The sequence below is a fragment of the Electrona antarctica genome (assembly GCF_951216825.1).
Source record: "Electrona antarctica genome assembly, chromosome: 11".
Taxonomy (NCBI): Eukaryota; Metazoa; Chordata; class Actinopteri; order Myctophiformes; family Myctophidae; genus Electrona; species Electrona antarctica.
Window position 1 is genome coordinate 26,784,349 of NC_136792.1, and position 13,985 is coordinate 26,798,333.

The 13,985-nt window shown below is 44.9% G+C and overlaps 1 protein-coding gene across 4 annotated transcripts in view; it reads right to left on the reverse strand.

Annotated features, from left to right (window-relative positions):
- sipa1l3 (signal-induced proliferation-associated 1 like 3) overlaps positions 1–13,985 on the reverse strand; it is a 74,971-nt gene that overhangs the window by 14,080 nt on the left and 46,906 nt on the right. For all 4 annotated transcript variants that reach the window (XM_079514198.1, XM_079514197.1, XM_079514196.1 and 1 more), the window contains exons 6-14: positions 12,001–12,189; positions 11,381–11,555; positions 10,799–10,902; positions 8,158–8,315; positions 7,474–8,056; positions 6,369–6,467; positions 5,704–5,879; positions 971–1,225; positions 195–377 (exon numbers count right to left, since the gene is read on the reverse strand). In XM_079514198.1, the coding sequence (XP_079370324.1) occupies positions 195–377; positions 971–1,225; positions 5,704–5,879; positions 6,369–6,467; positions 7,474–8,056; positions 8,158–8,315; positions 10,799–10,902; positions 11,381–11,555; positions 12,001–12,189 (1,922 nt within the window). The remainder of the gene's footprint in view (positions 1–194; positions 378–970; positions 1,226–5,703; positions 5,880–6,368; positions 6,468–7,473; positions 8,057–8,157; positions 8,316–10,798; positions 10,903–11,380; positions 11,556–12,000; positions 12,190–13,985) is intronic.

A 13,985-nucleotide genomic window follows, 5' to 3' on the forward strand; every position in this document is an offset into this window, starting at 1 on the left:
GGTTGAGCAGGATGTTAATATCCCAGCAGCACAAAAACAGAAAGACTAAAATAACACACACCAGAACCATCACAATAATTCTAGGAATACATACTTATCATCTAATCTAATGCATTATAAATACTATGATCAAGATCAGAGAGGAGGAAAGTTGCTCACAGACAAAGGAGAAAGACCACACATAGATCACGCACCTGTCAGGTGAGGCTTTGTATCGTACAAAGGGGCCTGGGGTGATTATGGGCGGTCCCATGGTGGTGAGGCCCACCAGCCCAGAGGAGGGCGACGAGAAGCTGGCTGAGGGGTTCCTGTAGGGCAGCACTCTTTCGCCCCCCACAGGTGACAAGCTGTAGTGGTTCTCGGGGTAGCTGACTGGCCTGAGAGATGACAGAGAGGAGGAGACGGATAAAACGGATGAACGAGCACCCAACGGAACACACACACACACACACACACACACACACACACACACACACACACACACACACACACACACACACACACACACACACACACACACACACACACACACACACACACACACACACACACACACACACACACACACACACACACACACACACACACACACACACACACACACACACACACACACACACACACACACACACACGAAAATCTGAATCACAGAGATGCGTGGAGAAGACATGTCCATTGCAGGCGCGCGCTCTACCAAACAAATTTGGCATTACGGGTGCTTTTACAATCCGCTATGCCCTTTCCGAAAGGTATGTTGACAAAATAGATATTTTGGGGAACCATACCAACACGCCCACGGCCACACCTCCAGGAGTAAATAACTGAGTCGGCATAATGGATAGCAGGTAGTGCGGCCCCAAAATACCTTAGGGACAGTGCAAGCTGCCCTGCCCGTAATTTGCAGGCACCGGCTAATGGCAACGGGTAAGGCACTGGAAAATAATAGAGCCATGGTTGTCTGGGGTCTCACCTCTTAGAGTTGAGGTGCTGTGGTTCCCTGTATGGAACGGGCACCAGGGTTTTGTGAGAGCGGGGCAGTGGAGGAGGTGGAGGGCCCATAGGGGTCCAGCGTTGCGGGGTGGGGGCACTGTGAAGCCCCGGGGGCATGGGCGGGCTGTCCCATCGCCAGGCTGGGGGGCGTGGGGACGGACGGTAACCTGCCGCCATGGGCTCAAGTTCCGGCTTCTGCTCCATGGTCTTCATCTCACACTCTTCTGTGCAGCCCCTGGAGAGACCAGGAGAGAAGGCACTGGTTAACACTCTATTCTAAGTAAACTAATACTTAGTTGTCCAGGGTCAGCTCCGTCTTTTTCCCCCCTCTACACCAAATCTCTTAGCCGAAAATAGGAGATCTATTTTCGAGTAATCTCTCAACTGCCTCAAACACATCACGTGTTTGAGATGGTAGTTAGTAGGTACGATTCCAGGCCAGGCCAGCAATGTGTCGATGTGTGTCCCTGAGCAAGACTCTTAACCCTGAATTGCTCCCCAAGTGCCGTAGAATGGCTGCTCACTGCTCATAGTTGTTTTTAGGATAAATGCAGAAGATCTCACTGGTAATGGTAACTTTGACAGAGACCAGAGGAAAAACAAACTCAGAAGACAGAATGTGAGATGACACAAAAAGAGATATTAATTGTATTTCCAAATCTCCAGGAGATATTGGGGAATTTGATTATGTCACCTTTGTCATTTTCTCCTTCGGACCAAAATCGTGTTACTCTTCTCTGAGAAAGTGAAAAATACAGTAATGTTGCATTCACACGGGCAACCGCATCAACGTAGTCTACCATTCATTGTCAATGGAAGCCAGCGACGTGAAGCTACGAAGCAAATCAGACGCTAATAGCTGCTGCATCTTTGCGTCTGCCCGGCCCGTGTGTTTTGAACGCAGCATAAAGAAGGGCAACAGTGTCCCTTTTTAATGAGCTGCACACATCTTGCAGGTTCTGAGGTCAAGAAAAGTAAAAACTGTCTCCCTATGCAATCCTGCCAATACAAAAGGTTCACAAACACAGAGTTGAATACGAAGCAGATACTAACACCCACGTGCTAGTATCTGCTAGTAGCTCCCCTGACAGGAAAAACAGAGAAAGATTTACAAAAATGAACTGCATTGCTCAGACTGTGAGGCAGAGATCCATTCTTTGTGAGATATGTGTGTGACTGTGAATGTGTTCGTATACATCAACCATGACCTAGTTATCATTTAAGGATGAAAATATGTTACTGTGTTACTCTATCAAGGCCAGGATCTATTCACTTAAATTTCCATCTCCAGTGATCAAATTCAGAAATGCATTTTGGCATTTCATTCCCCCTTTCTTTTCATGTTTTCCATAATGGACCCAGCATCCTTTTAGAGTTGGTTGCCGTGTTCCCTCAACAGTAATGCAGATACTCGAGTCCTAAAGCCTGCAAACTTGACAAGAAAAACAAAACTGGGTCACACTTGGTATATAGGTTGGAAGTGGTATGGCCACTGTGTGAAACTGTGGGCACTTTGTTAGAGGCATAGTGGTATTGTTTGTGAATGTGAATTTCCGGATGTGAAATGTCCATCTTAAATTGTCCCAGACAGTAATATTTAACAAAGTAAAAAAAAAAGTAAAATGTAGAATGGTGGGCTTAAAGTTCGGCTATTTTTGCCTGTCACCATTGTACAATGAAGTATAATATAGTGCTTAAGTGGTTAATCAGACTCATCGATTTAGTTGATTATCGGTACAATAGTACACCAGATTTGGTGGCCTATGCGATTCTGTTACCGGCCCTCTCAAGTCATGGAACCACGACTACAATCTCTGATATTTGACATCACGACTTCAATCTCTCTCATATTTGCCTGATGAAGACATAGTAGGTCGAAACGTTGCAATTTGTTGCCTCTAAATAAACTAAGTCTCGAAGCTCTAGAAACTAGTGTGCGGATGTTCTTTCTCTTCCTTCAATCTCTGATGCTGCCAGCTGTCTCCCTGTCGCTCGCGTGAATCTATTTTGCATCTGAGCATAGACATGGTAACGCCCCGCCTGCCTCTGATTGGCCTACCGACACTGCTCGTCTTGACTGTCCTGGTGGGAAGTATGGTATGATACAAGAGAACACCAACTTGTAACTTTTATTTTTGTAGAAGAAGCAAACTAATATTGTTTATGCCGTTTGCTTTGATGGAATAATTGATTGAACATGTATGCCGTAATATGATTTGATTGTGTTCTAAATAAAGTGTTTGTGTTGATTATTGTGTAATTTATTTATTTTGTATGTGTAAATTTGAAACATTATTGTACTGTAAAAAGGTCTCTTTTCCCTTCATCTTTATCCTTTTTAGTATAATAGTATTAGTTTACTATAATTAGATTAATACACGATAATCAACACTAACACTTTATTTAGAACACACCCAAATCAAATCATAGTACAACGTACGTGTTCAATCAATTATTTAATCAAAGCAAACAATATTAGTTTGCCTCTTCTAGCGCGTACCAAGCTGTCATTCCCTTGTATTATTTCTCACCACGGAGTAACCTCGTGTCTCGGAGGACAGTCAAGACGGGCAGTGTCGGTAGGCCAATCAGAGGCAGGCAGGGCATTACCTCGTCTATGCTCGGACGCAAAATAGATTCACGCCTGTCGCTCTCATCCCATAAAGTGAAGTTTGCATTCACAAGTTTACATTAGATCATGGTGCGGTGTTACACAGTATTTGGTGCGGTGTTACACAGTATTTGGTGGCCAATGACGCCACAATCCAGGAAACTACGACTTCAATATCTGATACCAAAAACATATACTGTATATACACACACACTCCCTCTCATCACAGATTTGCTGATTTACCTCCCATAGCCTGGAGGAATGAGTGCTCTGATTGTGATTGGCTAGTCTGTTGCTAGGCCAACCAGATCTGATCTTGGTTCTAGCCTAAAACCCCATCATGTTCACAAAGAAAGCACCACCAGACCTAAGAGTACGTCCAGTAAGTGTTCTGCAATAACATCATTATTTCATGTTGAAAGCCTATTGTTGGAGGTTTGGTGGCATGAAATATTTATGAGGACAGGAAGATGAGATATGAATCACTAAAGCAAAAAACAAACTCAGCAAAGAGAAGAACTGTCAAATGTATTACAGTAAATTCAGGAGCAGATTGTTCTGCGTGCGTGCGTGCGTGCGTGCGTGCGTGCGTGCGTGCGTGCGCTTTTATATTTGACCTGGATATATTCAGTCACATTGCCTGGATACTCTAGTCTCCATTCTGGTATAAAAATAGAAACATAGCAAATGTGCAGCAGAAAATAAATAAAACACACAGAGGGAGATACTGTATAGAAAAATAAATAAATATAAAAACATTAAAAAACTAAAAACAGTGTCTTTGAGAATAGGATATGATGCAATTCTCATAGACACTCATGTCATTCCATGATAGACACACACACACACACACCCAGAGTACCAACCTTTGGGAGAGGCTCTCTTCCGTCTTTTCAGGCTGAGGTGACGTAGCCGGAGCTAATCAACGCTCAAGGTACAAAGTCATACGCATCACGTGCATTCTCTGGATTGCATCCCTCTACTTTTCTATTGCATGCCTGTCCGCAGCAGAGACAAAGTGAAACAGGAATGGAACGATGTGCGGCATCCTTCTCTTTCCACTGCATCTCTTGTCCACCCACTATACTTGTGGCTCTAGGCAGTGCTAAAACACGTCCTCTCCGCCAGGCACTTCCATGCGCCTCCAACTGTGCATGCAGACGCACGCACGCCCCGGTCTCTTTCGCAACGTCCCCTTTCTCTTTCTACCGTTTTCATTCAGGGCAGGGCATGCATTTTTAATTAATCGCCTCCATTTATTTATTTATTTATTCTCTATCCAATAGTCATATCACACTCTCTATCTCTCTCCATTTTTCAGATTCCAGGCCATAATCTCGTGCAATCTGTTTTCCTGGCATGCTTTAGCAAATGTGTTAGTCAGAGAAAGAGAAGAGTTGAAACAGAGAGAAGAGTGAGACAGAAGGGTTGGTGGGAAAGAGTGAAATGCAAGACTCTAATTATCAACTGTTCCAATGCCACAGTCAAGTGTGTGCATGTGTGTGTGTGTCTAGGGTGTGCGTGAGCGTGTATTAAAAGGGATTTAAGTCTAGTGTAATTAAACTGCCTCGCTCCAACATTAAAAGAAATCTAACTACTCTGCAATCATGCAGCCAGCCACAATAACTGTATTTACTGTGTCTTCCTTACTCAGAACACACACACACACACATGTTGTGCATTCATCTCTATAACCCTTGGGTTAACCCCACATCAGTGTCTCATAAGACCTTGTTATAGCAACTTATTTTGCAGAAGAAAGGCCGGGGGATTAAATCAATGCATCTCTCTTTTTGTCTCTTCCCCTCTTATTTCTCCTCTAGAGTGACTCCCTGGGTGGAAATCTCACACATTCATCGGAATACACAGATCTCTTTCACACACACCCACTCAACATACATCCTCACAGAATAGTGCAGACCATCTAAAACCCAGCTTGTGTTTAACCAAAGAGCGTTTATGTTGCAAGCTCTGTGGTACCTGTTCTGTTACGGACCACTGCATCAATATTACTGTACTCTCCACACACCAAACGGCGTTATGAAATGAAAGCAAAAGCACATGCACAGAACTCAAAAGAACACACACAAATGATTCTATACCTGCGAGGCCCTCCATCCTCATAGGGAGGAATGATGACCACTTTGACTGTGACCGACGTCCTCAGCAAGTCAATCATCTGCTCGTGTGTGAGCGTCACTGCGGCAACCTTGCAGATCTCCACCAATCGGCTGCCCTGCCTCAGCCCCGCCTGCCAGGCAAAGCCGTACTCCTCCACCTGCATTGGAACAGTGAAATAACTAGGTTTTCCCATGTGTGACATGACATATGTTGCAGGGCTAGCTTCAAAGTGTGTTATTTCTAGCAAGCAGCACATTGTCGTGTGACAATGTATAATTTAGGCTTAACCCATTAAGATCCGAGGCCGATTCTACAAATGCCTTCTAAATCAGTAGTTCTCAAACTGTTTCGTGTCAAGAACCCCAAAATGTATTTATATTTGGCCGTGGACCCCCACCTGAAAATGTAAAAAAAAAGAAAAAAAAAAAAAAAAAGAGAACATGCCATTTCTATTTATTTGTTTATTTTCTTATCACAGAGCGCGATGTGAGCTTGTAGATCTGCTATTTTTGAATAGCCAACACTAAAATCTAAAATGACACAGATGCTTTCCCGGTTTTAATGAGTTAACATGCAAGTAAAATGTTCTTTTCTATTAGTGGTAGTTTTAACGGGACATATTTGAATAATGACAAGCCAACGATACCTCAGCCACAGTGCCGTCCAGGCGAACATGGAAGCCAAGCTGTCCCAGTCCGTTTCTTCTGAGGGTCATGTCTACCGTCTCACAGCCCACTGTCAATGACTGGCCAAGGAGGGAGGGGGACAACAATAATGTCAAGTAAGTTTAACTTAAAAAAATAGAATATTGAAGCAACAACAGTGGTGTATAACTGTATATCAGGCGCAAAAAGATCCACATAAAGACTGCACTTAAATCTGACCTCAAGACAAATATTCAGCACCAAGTTAGCAAGTGATCACATCTGACCAAATCTCAACCATGTACTTTAGAACCTTATAATCTACAGAACCAATGCGTTTGGCACTGATGGACAGAAACAGTTTCTTTCTTTATAGCTTTCTAGTTGCTGTATATTTTATACAAAGGGCACTTGGAAATAACTGTCCCCTTATGAAGTATCTGAACACACTGGCACTCATTTATCAATTGAGCGTGCAACAGAAAAGTGGGCGAACAGTCCGGACACGGACAGTCGTCAAATCGACGTGCCGATCAAATCTCACGTCAAGTATCAGCTCATGTATGCAAATGGTTGTGATGCAGCATAGTCAGAAGAATTTATCAGGCATCTAAACACTTGCAATAAACATTATTTAAGTTTGCAACACTGGTATCTCAGCACCACTGAGGAATTCCTGAAGAAGATTCAGCAGGATCGAAACGTTGATTAAGCAGCAATAAAACGTTGTCCAGCAACTGGGTGAGATGTAAACATATGCAGCCACATATTCACAATGACTTACAATCATGTAACCTATCACAAAATATTCTATTTTGCAAAGGCCTATATCGACTATGCACAATATATCCTAACAAAGGTATTTCCAAATTGTTTACAATTAACAGGGTTAAAAGGTGACATGCAAGCAATTCAAATCAAGCCATTAAAACAATGTAACATATTTGCAAATGTTATAGGCTAGTGCTTACTTAATCAGTCACAAATGTATCCAAACAGGCTTTCTGTATTAGATCAAGAGTGGTACGTTTGCGTATGGGACGCAAGTGCAGATAATGTAGGACATGAAAGTTACAGATTGCAGCTTTATATGGTCCAGCATCTCACCTTTAACCTCTGCACCACTTCCCTGATGTCCTGGGCACAGCCCTCTGGGACCCGCACGGCGATGTGGTCTCCTCTCCCGTAGAAGATCTTCAACGCCAGCCTCTCAGGCGTCCAGCCGATGACGTCGGCGCAGAAACAGTTAAACACCACCTCCTTGGTGGAGCAGTCAATGAGGAGGACATACTCGGCGGACAAGCCCAATGCGCACGTGATCTCCGTGCCACCCCCGCTGAAGTCCTGGGCCAGCACCCTCCAGGCCACGGCGCCCGCTGCCCCCAGCTCCGCCCCCTCCCTCGCCCTGGAGCGCTCCCTTTTCTTAGACGCCAGGGAGATGAGGTTGTTGAGTTTGCCGGCCGAGTCCAGCGGCGTGCTGCTGACACAGTTCTCCGCCAGGTCCCTCAAGTACTCCTGCCGCGTGCGCGTCGCCATGGTGTGGAACTTCTCCGACTTGTGCGCCGACGTCTCCGCGTTGATGACCTTAGCCAGCAGAAAGTTCCGAAAAGCCTCTGGGTCGCGGAAGGTCACGCCGCTTGGGATGGGTGGGCCAAAAGGCGGCACGTCCTTCATCCGGGTCACAGCGACACTGCGGACACAGAGAGAGAATGAGAGACAGTGAGGTACTGTATGTGTGTGCTTGTGTGTGTGATCTGTAGGACTGTGTGGCCAATAGCCATCTCACTCTACCTGTAGTAAGTGTTTTCAGAGCAGGGGTTGTGCACACGCACGATCACAAAGACATGCTGGAAGTGAGATCGGATATTCTGTGGGGTGAAAGGCAGCGCTCCGGGCTCCTGGAAGATTATTGTCACGATGTCGTTGCCTATGTGCCTCTTCCTCAGGAGCTGAACAGGAGAGGAGATTGAGATGAAAGGGTTATGGGTGAAAACGAGGTAGAGAAAAGAGGATACAGGAGTATTCAGGGAGACACAGAATTAGGTCAAATTAACATGTATTTGTGCGTGCGTGCGTGCACATAACACGTGTACATAACACTGTTCAGCTTTTTGTACTTGTTGATCCAGCTGTGTGTGTGTGTGTGTGTGTGTGTGTGTGTGTGTGTGTGTGTGTGTGTGTGTGTGTGTGTGTGTGTGTGTGGTATTGCTTGCCAATCCACCCTTCATCTGCAGTGTTAAAAGTGTGAAAGTAGCAGTTATGCAATTCAGCGCACAGCTTGGCTGCACACATGAATGCAGTCACCCTGGGAGCATTACCGATGCCCTCGGGCCCACAGACAGGAGCTCTGCCTGAAGCTGCATTGGCCATGCAGTCTGCACATAACATAAGGTCCTTGGTGTTCATCCTCCCGTGGTCTGATCTGATCTCATATTTCCACTCATTCCATAGACGTTGTCCTTTCTCTCTACCTTTGGCATCGGTCACAGTCGCCCTCCCTCAGCCCATACTCTCTTCTGAATGTAACAAAGAGGATGGTGTTTTGTCTCAATTTCTCTCTCCTCCCCACTGAGCAGTCCTCCCTCAATCCACCGCAGTTTCCTCTAATCATAACTAATGCTGCCACCTAGCGGTGCGTCAGAGAATGTGGCTCCTAAGCTGCTACTGTCAGCCCAGAGCCTCTGGATGGAGTTATTGTTCCATTTATCAAGTTCATCCGTCTACATCAAAACGCAGCTGCATGGCTTAAATGCATGGATGTTGGCTGCTTCCTTTGATGTGTGCCTTTCGAAAAAGGCATTTATTTACTCTGCATTTCCAGCATGTGTTAACTGGCAAAAATGATTAAAAAAAGATGATTGTTATGTAATTATAAACACGTCATTTTCTCTTGGCGTAACTGTTAGTATGGATCTCTGTTACTCAAGCTTAGTTTGTGTTTGTGAATTTAATTATCATACAGTCAATAGGAGGAACAACTGACTTCTCTGCTGTAGCCCCACACTTGTCTGTAGTAATGACAGTGTTTATGGCAGCATCATGAAAGCACCAAAACGTGTATTTGTCCATGTGAACTCCTCACACTTGGATGCAAACTAAATCAAACATACAGTACATGCATGCAAAATGTTACCTTGCGGACACACACACACACACGCACGCACGCACGCACGCACGAGGGATTATGTTGGATGGCAAGGCAGCTTTATTTAAAGAAGAGGGAAAACAAATCAAAAGAGAAAGAAATAGGGACTATTGCACTCCACCCAGCCTGGCCCTTGATCCAGTTATGTGTTGTGTGTAAGAGAGAAAAGCACAGAGAACAAAGGCTCTATAAAAACAGCGTAGAGTGAAATAGAAATGGAAGTACACACTCTATAACAGGAGGGAGATGCTGGTCATGAGGTTCCACTTTATGACTGCTGAGTGCTGACTATAGTTTATGTCTCTGAGGAAATGACACAGGCCATAACATAGCTGCAAGCAATCCTCTGTAACTTGGATGACACTTTCAAATTCTTTGAGTGACTTTTAATTAATGTGTTTTTTTTATTTGGTTAGTTTGATTTTTACTCATGGATGCATTGAAAGATGACATTCAGTCAAGGTTCCCCTCAAGTCCCCCAAACATAATAATAATAATAATAATATCTGGTATTTATATAGCGCTTTTCATGACACTCAAAGACGCTTTACATGTGTTGGGGCCAGGGGGGGAACAAGAAAAAGGACAACTTTATTAGAAAAAATAATTATAAGAATAAAACCAATAAAACGAAGTGTTCAGATCTTAACACGTTTGCAATGGTGGAACGGAGTGAATAAATGTATTTACTTAAAACAAGGTAAGCAAATGGAACAAAGGCTGGTAGTGACTAAATGAAGCCAGAAATCTATCTGGTAGTCAATGACTCATTCCCTGCCAAGGACGAGTTAAGAGAATTCCAGGCTCAGGGGTCGACATTATAAATGGCCTGGCCCCCGGGTGTATTTTTCAGAACGTCTGGGCCACTAGATGGCGCCATACACTGGCCCTGTTGGGCCAGTGGAAAAAATGCCTTGAAAATTAAATAATAAATAAAGTCTAATTTCACATTAATCGCCTGTAGTACTGTTTTGTAATGATTTCTGTGAAATCGCCTCTGTAATTTAAAACAAAAGCGTTACGTGATCCCAAATCAAATAATTCAAGCAGCACGAAGCGCTCTGCCAGAATACCTGACAAATCCCCCGGGCCAGTGATTATAATGGTGGGGCCAGTGATCTTGACAACCCAAGAGGCGAAAGAAGAAAAAAAGATACTAGCGCTGTATCTTTAAGCAGGGTCTAACAGCCTCTCAACATAGGCAAGAAGTCCATGTGTGACACTCTGTGGACTTATTTCCAACATCATGGACAACAGAAAAGGACTACCCCGGAAGTAAGCTCTTACCTGCTGTGGGTTGCTGGGCATGTATGGCAGCATTGTGGACACATGGAACATGATCTCGTAGTCCTGGTAGGTGGTGTATAGGGAGTGGGTGCCTGTGGAGTCCGCTGGTGGAATGGAAAATAAGGGGGATGGAGAAACAGAAATCAGACTTCACTAACCATATACGCCCCATATATATTTTGTGTTACAGCGAACGGACCAAAACAGGCACACCAGGCTGAAAGTGGTTAAGACGTCATTATCAGAATTCTTCACTTCAATTAGGCCCAGCATGAAAACACACAATGGACAAAAAAAGGTCAACTGCTCAAGAAGTCGTGTAGAATGCATTGTGCAGGAAACACTATTAGACAGACGTAGTTGGTTTCCTCTGGGCACCAGGCTTTAGATATTAGACAGACGTAGTTGGTTTCCTCTGGGCACCAGGCTTTAGATATTAGACAGACGTAGTTGGTTTCCTCTGGGCACCAGGCTTTAGATATTAGACAGACGTAGTTGGTTTCCTCTGGGCACCAGGAAACACTATTAGACAGACGTAGTTGGTTTCCTCTGGGCACCAGGCTTTAGATATTGGGAGCTTACTCTTGGTGTCGAGCTGAGCGGCGTACTTGGTGAAGCCCTTGAGGAGCACCTGCTCCCCCAGAATCTCCAGGAAGGCAGAGAAGGCGGGCGATGCCTCCTCGTTGTTGTACATCTCCTCCTCCGTGCTCTGGCCCGCACGACACAGCAGCACACCCACTTTGTGTTTCTCACTCAACTGCAAGGCGGAAGGAGACAGCGCTCACATTAGCATAGCAAACACCAATGCCTGTACTGTATACGCACACACACACAAACACGCAAAAGAGCTGACACAGTGCATCCTGAACATTGTGTTTCTGACTCAGCATAAAGGTCAGCAGGATAGATGATACATATTTATAGATAATCATCAATAAAAAAAACACCTGTGCAAATATAAACAAGCACAGTGCTAGCTCAGCACATTCCCTACCTTACCCCTCGATTATACGAGGTGAGATAACATTGCTAAACATTAAAGATTTTTGCAACCCACTTGTACAAACACTGCACCTTGCTTAACACTGGTGACCTCAGTCCAACTTTGTAGTAGCGTTGACTAAGGTGTGGCAGGTTACATTCGCGTGCTTATGCATTCACACAGTGCACACACTCAGACAATAGTCTTCCATTTCCCTCACCCCCTGCTCGTCCAGTTTGAGGAGTTGCTCGGTAACCTTGGGCGTGCTGAGAGCTAGTCTCAGACAGGAGACACTGAGCTCGGGGACAACCTGCTCCAGGACCTCTTTGAGTGACAGTCCCCGCACAGTGCCATGTCTCCCCGTGGACGCTACTGCGTCCTCCAGGATGGAGCCTCGTAGCGTCACCAACTACAGAATCAAGGATTGCAGGAAAACAAAAGTCAGGACAAGACATTAAGAAATTGTAGATTATTCAAATCCAGCATGATAACAGATAGGATTAGTCTGCTGGCACAAGAGATACCTGGCTGTTAAGAGTTGTGGTTCATGTCAAGGAAGCAAGACATGTTTTTATTGGCAATCAGACAGACAGCACCTCTTTGTTCATCTCACACACACACACACACACACACACACACACACACACACACACACACACACACACACACACACACACACACACACACACACACACACACACACACACACACACACACACACACACACACACACACACACACACAGTTCTAAATCATATTCTTTTCAGTATTCTGCAGCCACAGGTTCTACCAGGGCTAATGTAAGATGGAAGAAACAGGTCAGATTATCTTTTCAATACAGCCAATGACACCCACACATACATACATACAGGTTCATTAAAAATGCAACAGCAAGATTGAAGTTGGCAGGGGCCACGGAGGTAGTCGACCCTTGTAGTCTGAAGTTTGCAAGCAGGGAAGTGAAACCTGAGTGACAGCTTTTAAACTACTGTGGTCTTAACTAGTCAGCTCCCGGGTGACACCGGAGAGAATGACTGCACCAGACTGGAATGCAAGAAGGGCATGTATACATACAGTGTGCGTGTGCGTGTGTGTGTGTGCGTGCGTGCGTGCGTGCGTGCGTGCGTGCGTGCGTGCGTGCGTGCGGAGGGGGGAAGATAGAGAGGGTTTCTACTTTCTCCACCTTTGCTGAGTCAGCAATGCACAACAAACTTAAAGAGGGTGTAGAAATATGAGAGCATTTGCAGCTGGAGTAAGTGAATAGCCTACGAATCCCCCCATTCTCCCTCTGTGTGGGAACAGTAGACCTCTGTGGACTGGATGTCTATGAGTTCAGTTCTGTGTACTTAGATGGCGGAGTGGCTCCTTTGTTGCACCAGAACTAAGGTGATGAGGCCAGGCAGCCGTGTAATCCAGCTAAAGACAACAGAGAACCCACCAGATGGAGAGAGACGAGACTAGCTCAGTAACTTGTTTTCTTGTGTGCAATCACAGATGCAATATGGAATGAGGCAACATAGGCCAACTGTTCAGGTTTTAGTTGTTAACCAATTAAACCCTATATAACGCATTGCTCACAACGCTGTGAGGTTGTAGATCTGCTATTTTCGCAACTTTGGAACTACCTTCTTGAGCAAATTCCCAGTTAATTCTTTTCAAACACCACTGAAACTTCAACTTGTATTGAACTGATCATTTAAAACTTAGCAATGTGGTTAGGTAATATAAATGTTGATCAGTTGCAATTATGCACTTTGAACATCAATTCCTGTGTTCGGGCATTCGGGTAAAGTTGCCCACCACTGTGGAGACTAGGAGTTTCAATCCCCTGAGGTGCATCCAGCTTGGCCGGGCGCTGCAACGAACAAACATAACGGTCCGTGTTCGAGGGTTGAAGGCTGGGAGGGGAGGGTGTTCTCTGTCGCTGCACTAGTGACTCCTACATGTTCAGCAGGTGACCTCCTGGGGAAACTCCTCACTCAGGTGAAAAGAAGTGGCTAGCGACTTCATGTGTATCTGTCATATGAGGAGGGACGTGCTCATCTGCTATGCACCAATCAACATGACCAACTGTAGGGTTGACTGTAAACATTATGTTAATATGAAGTGCTATCTCCTACCGCCTTGTACAGTAGTTGAGAATTAAAATGTAAAAATGCACCCATAAGAGCCAAGAGTTAAATGAACATGGTGAGGTAGCCAACT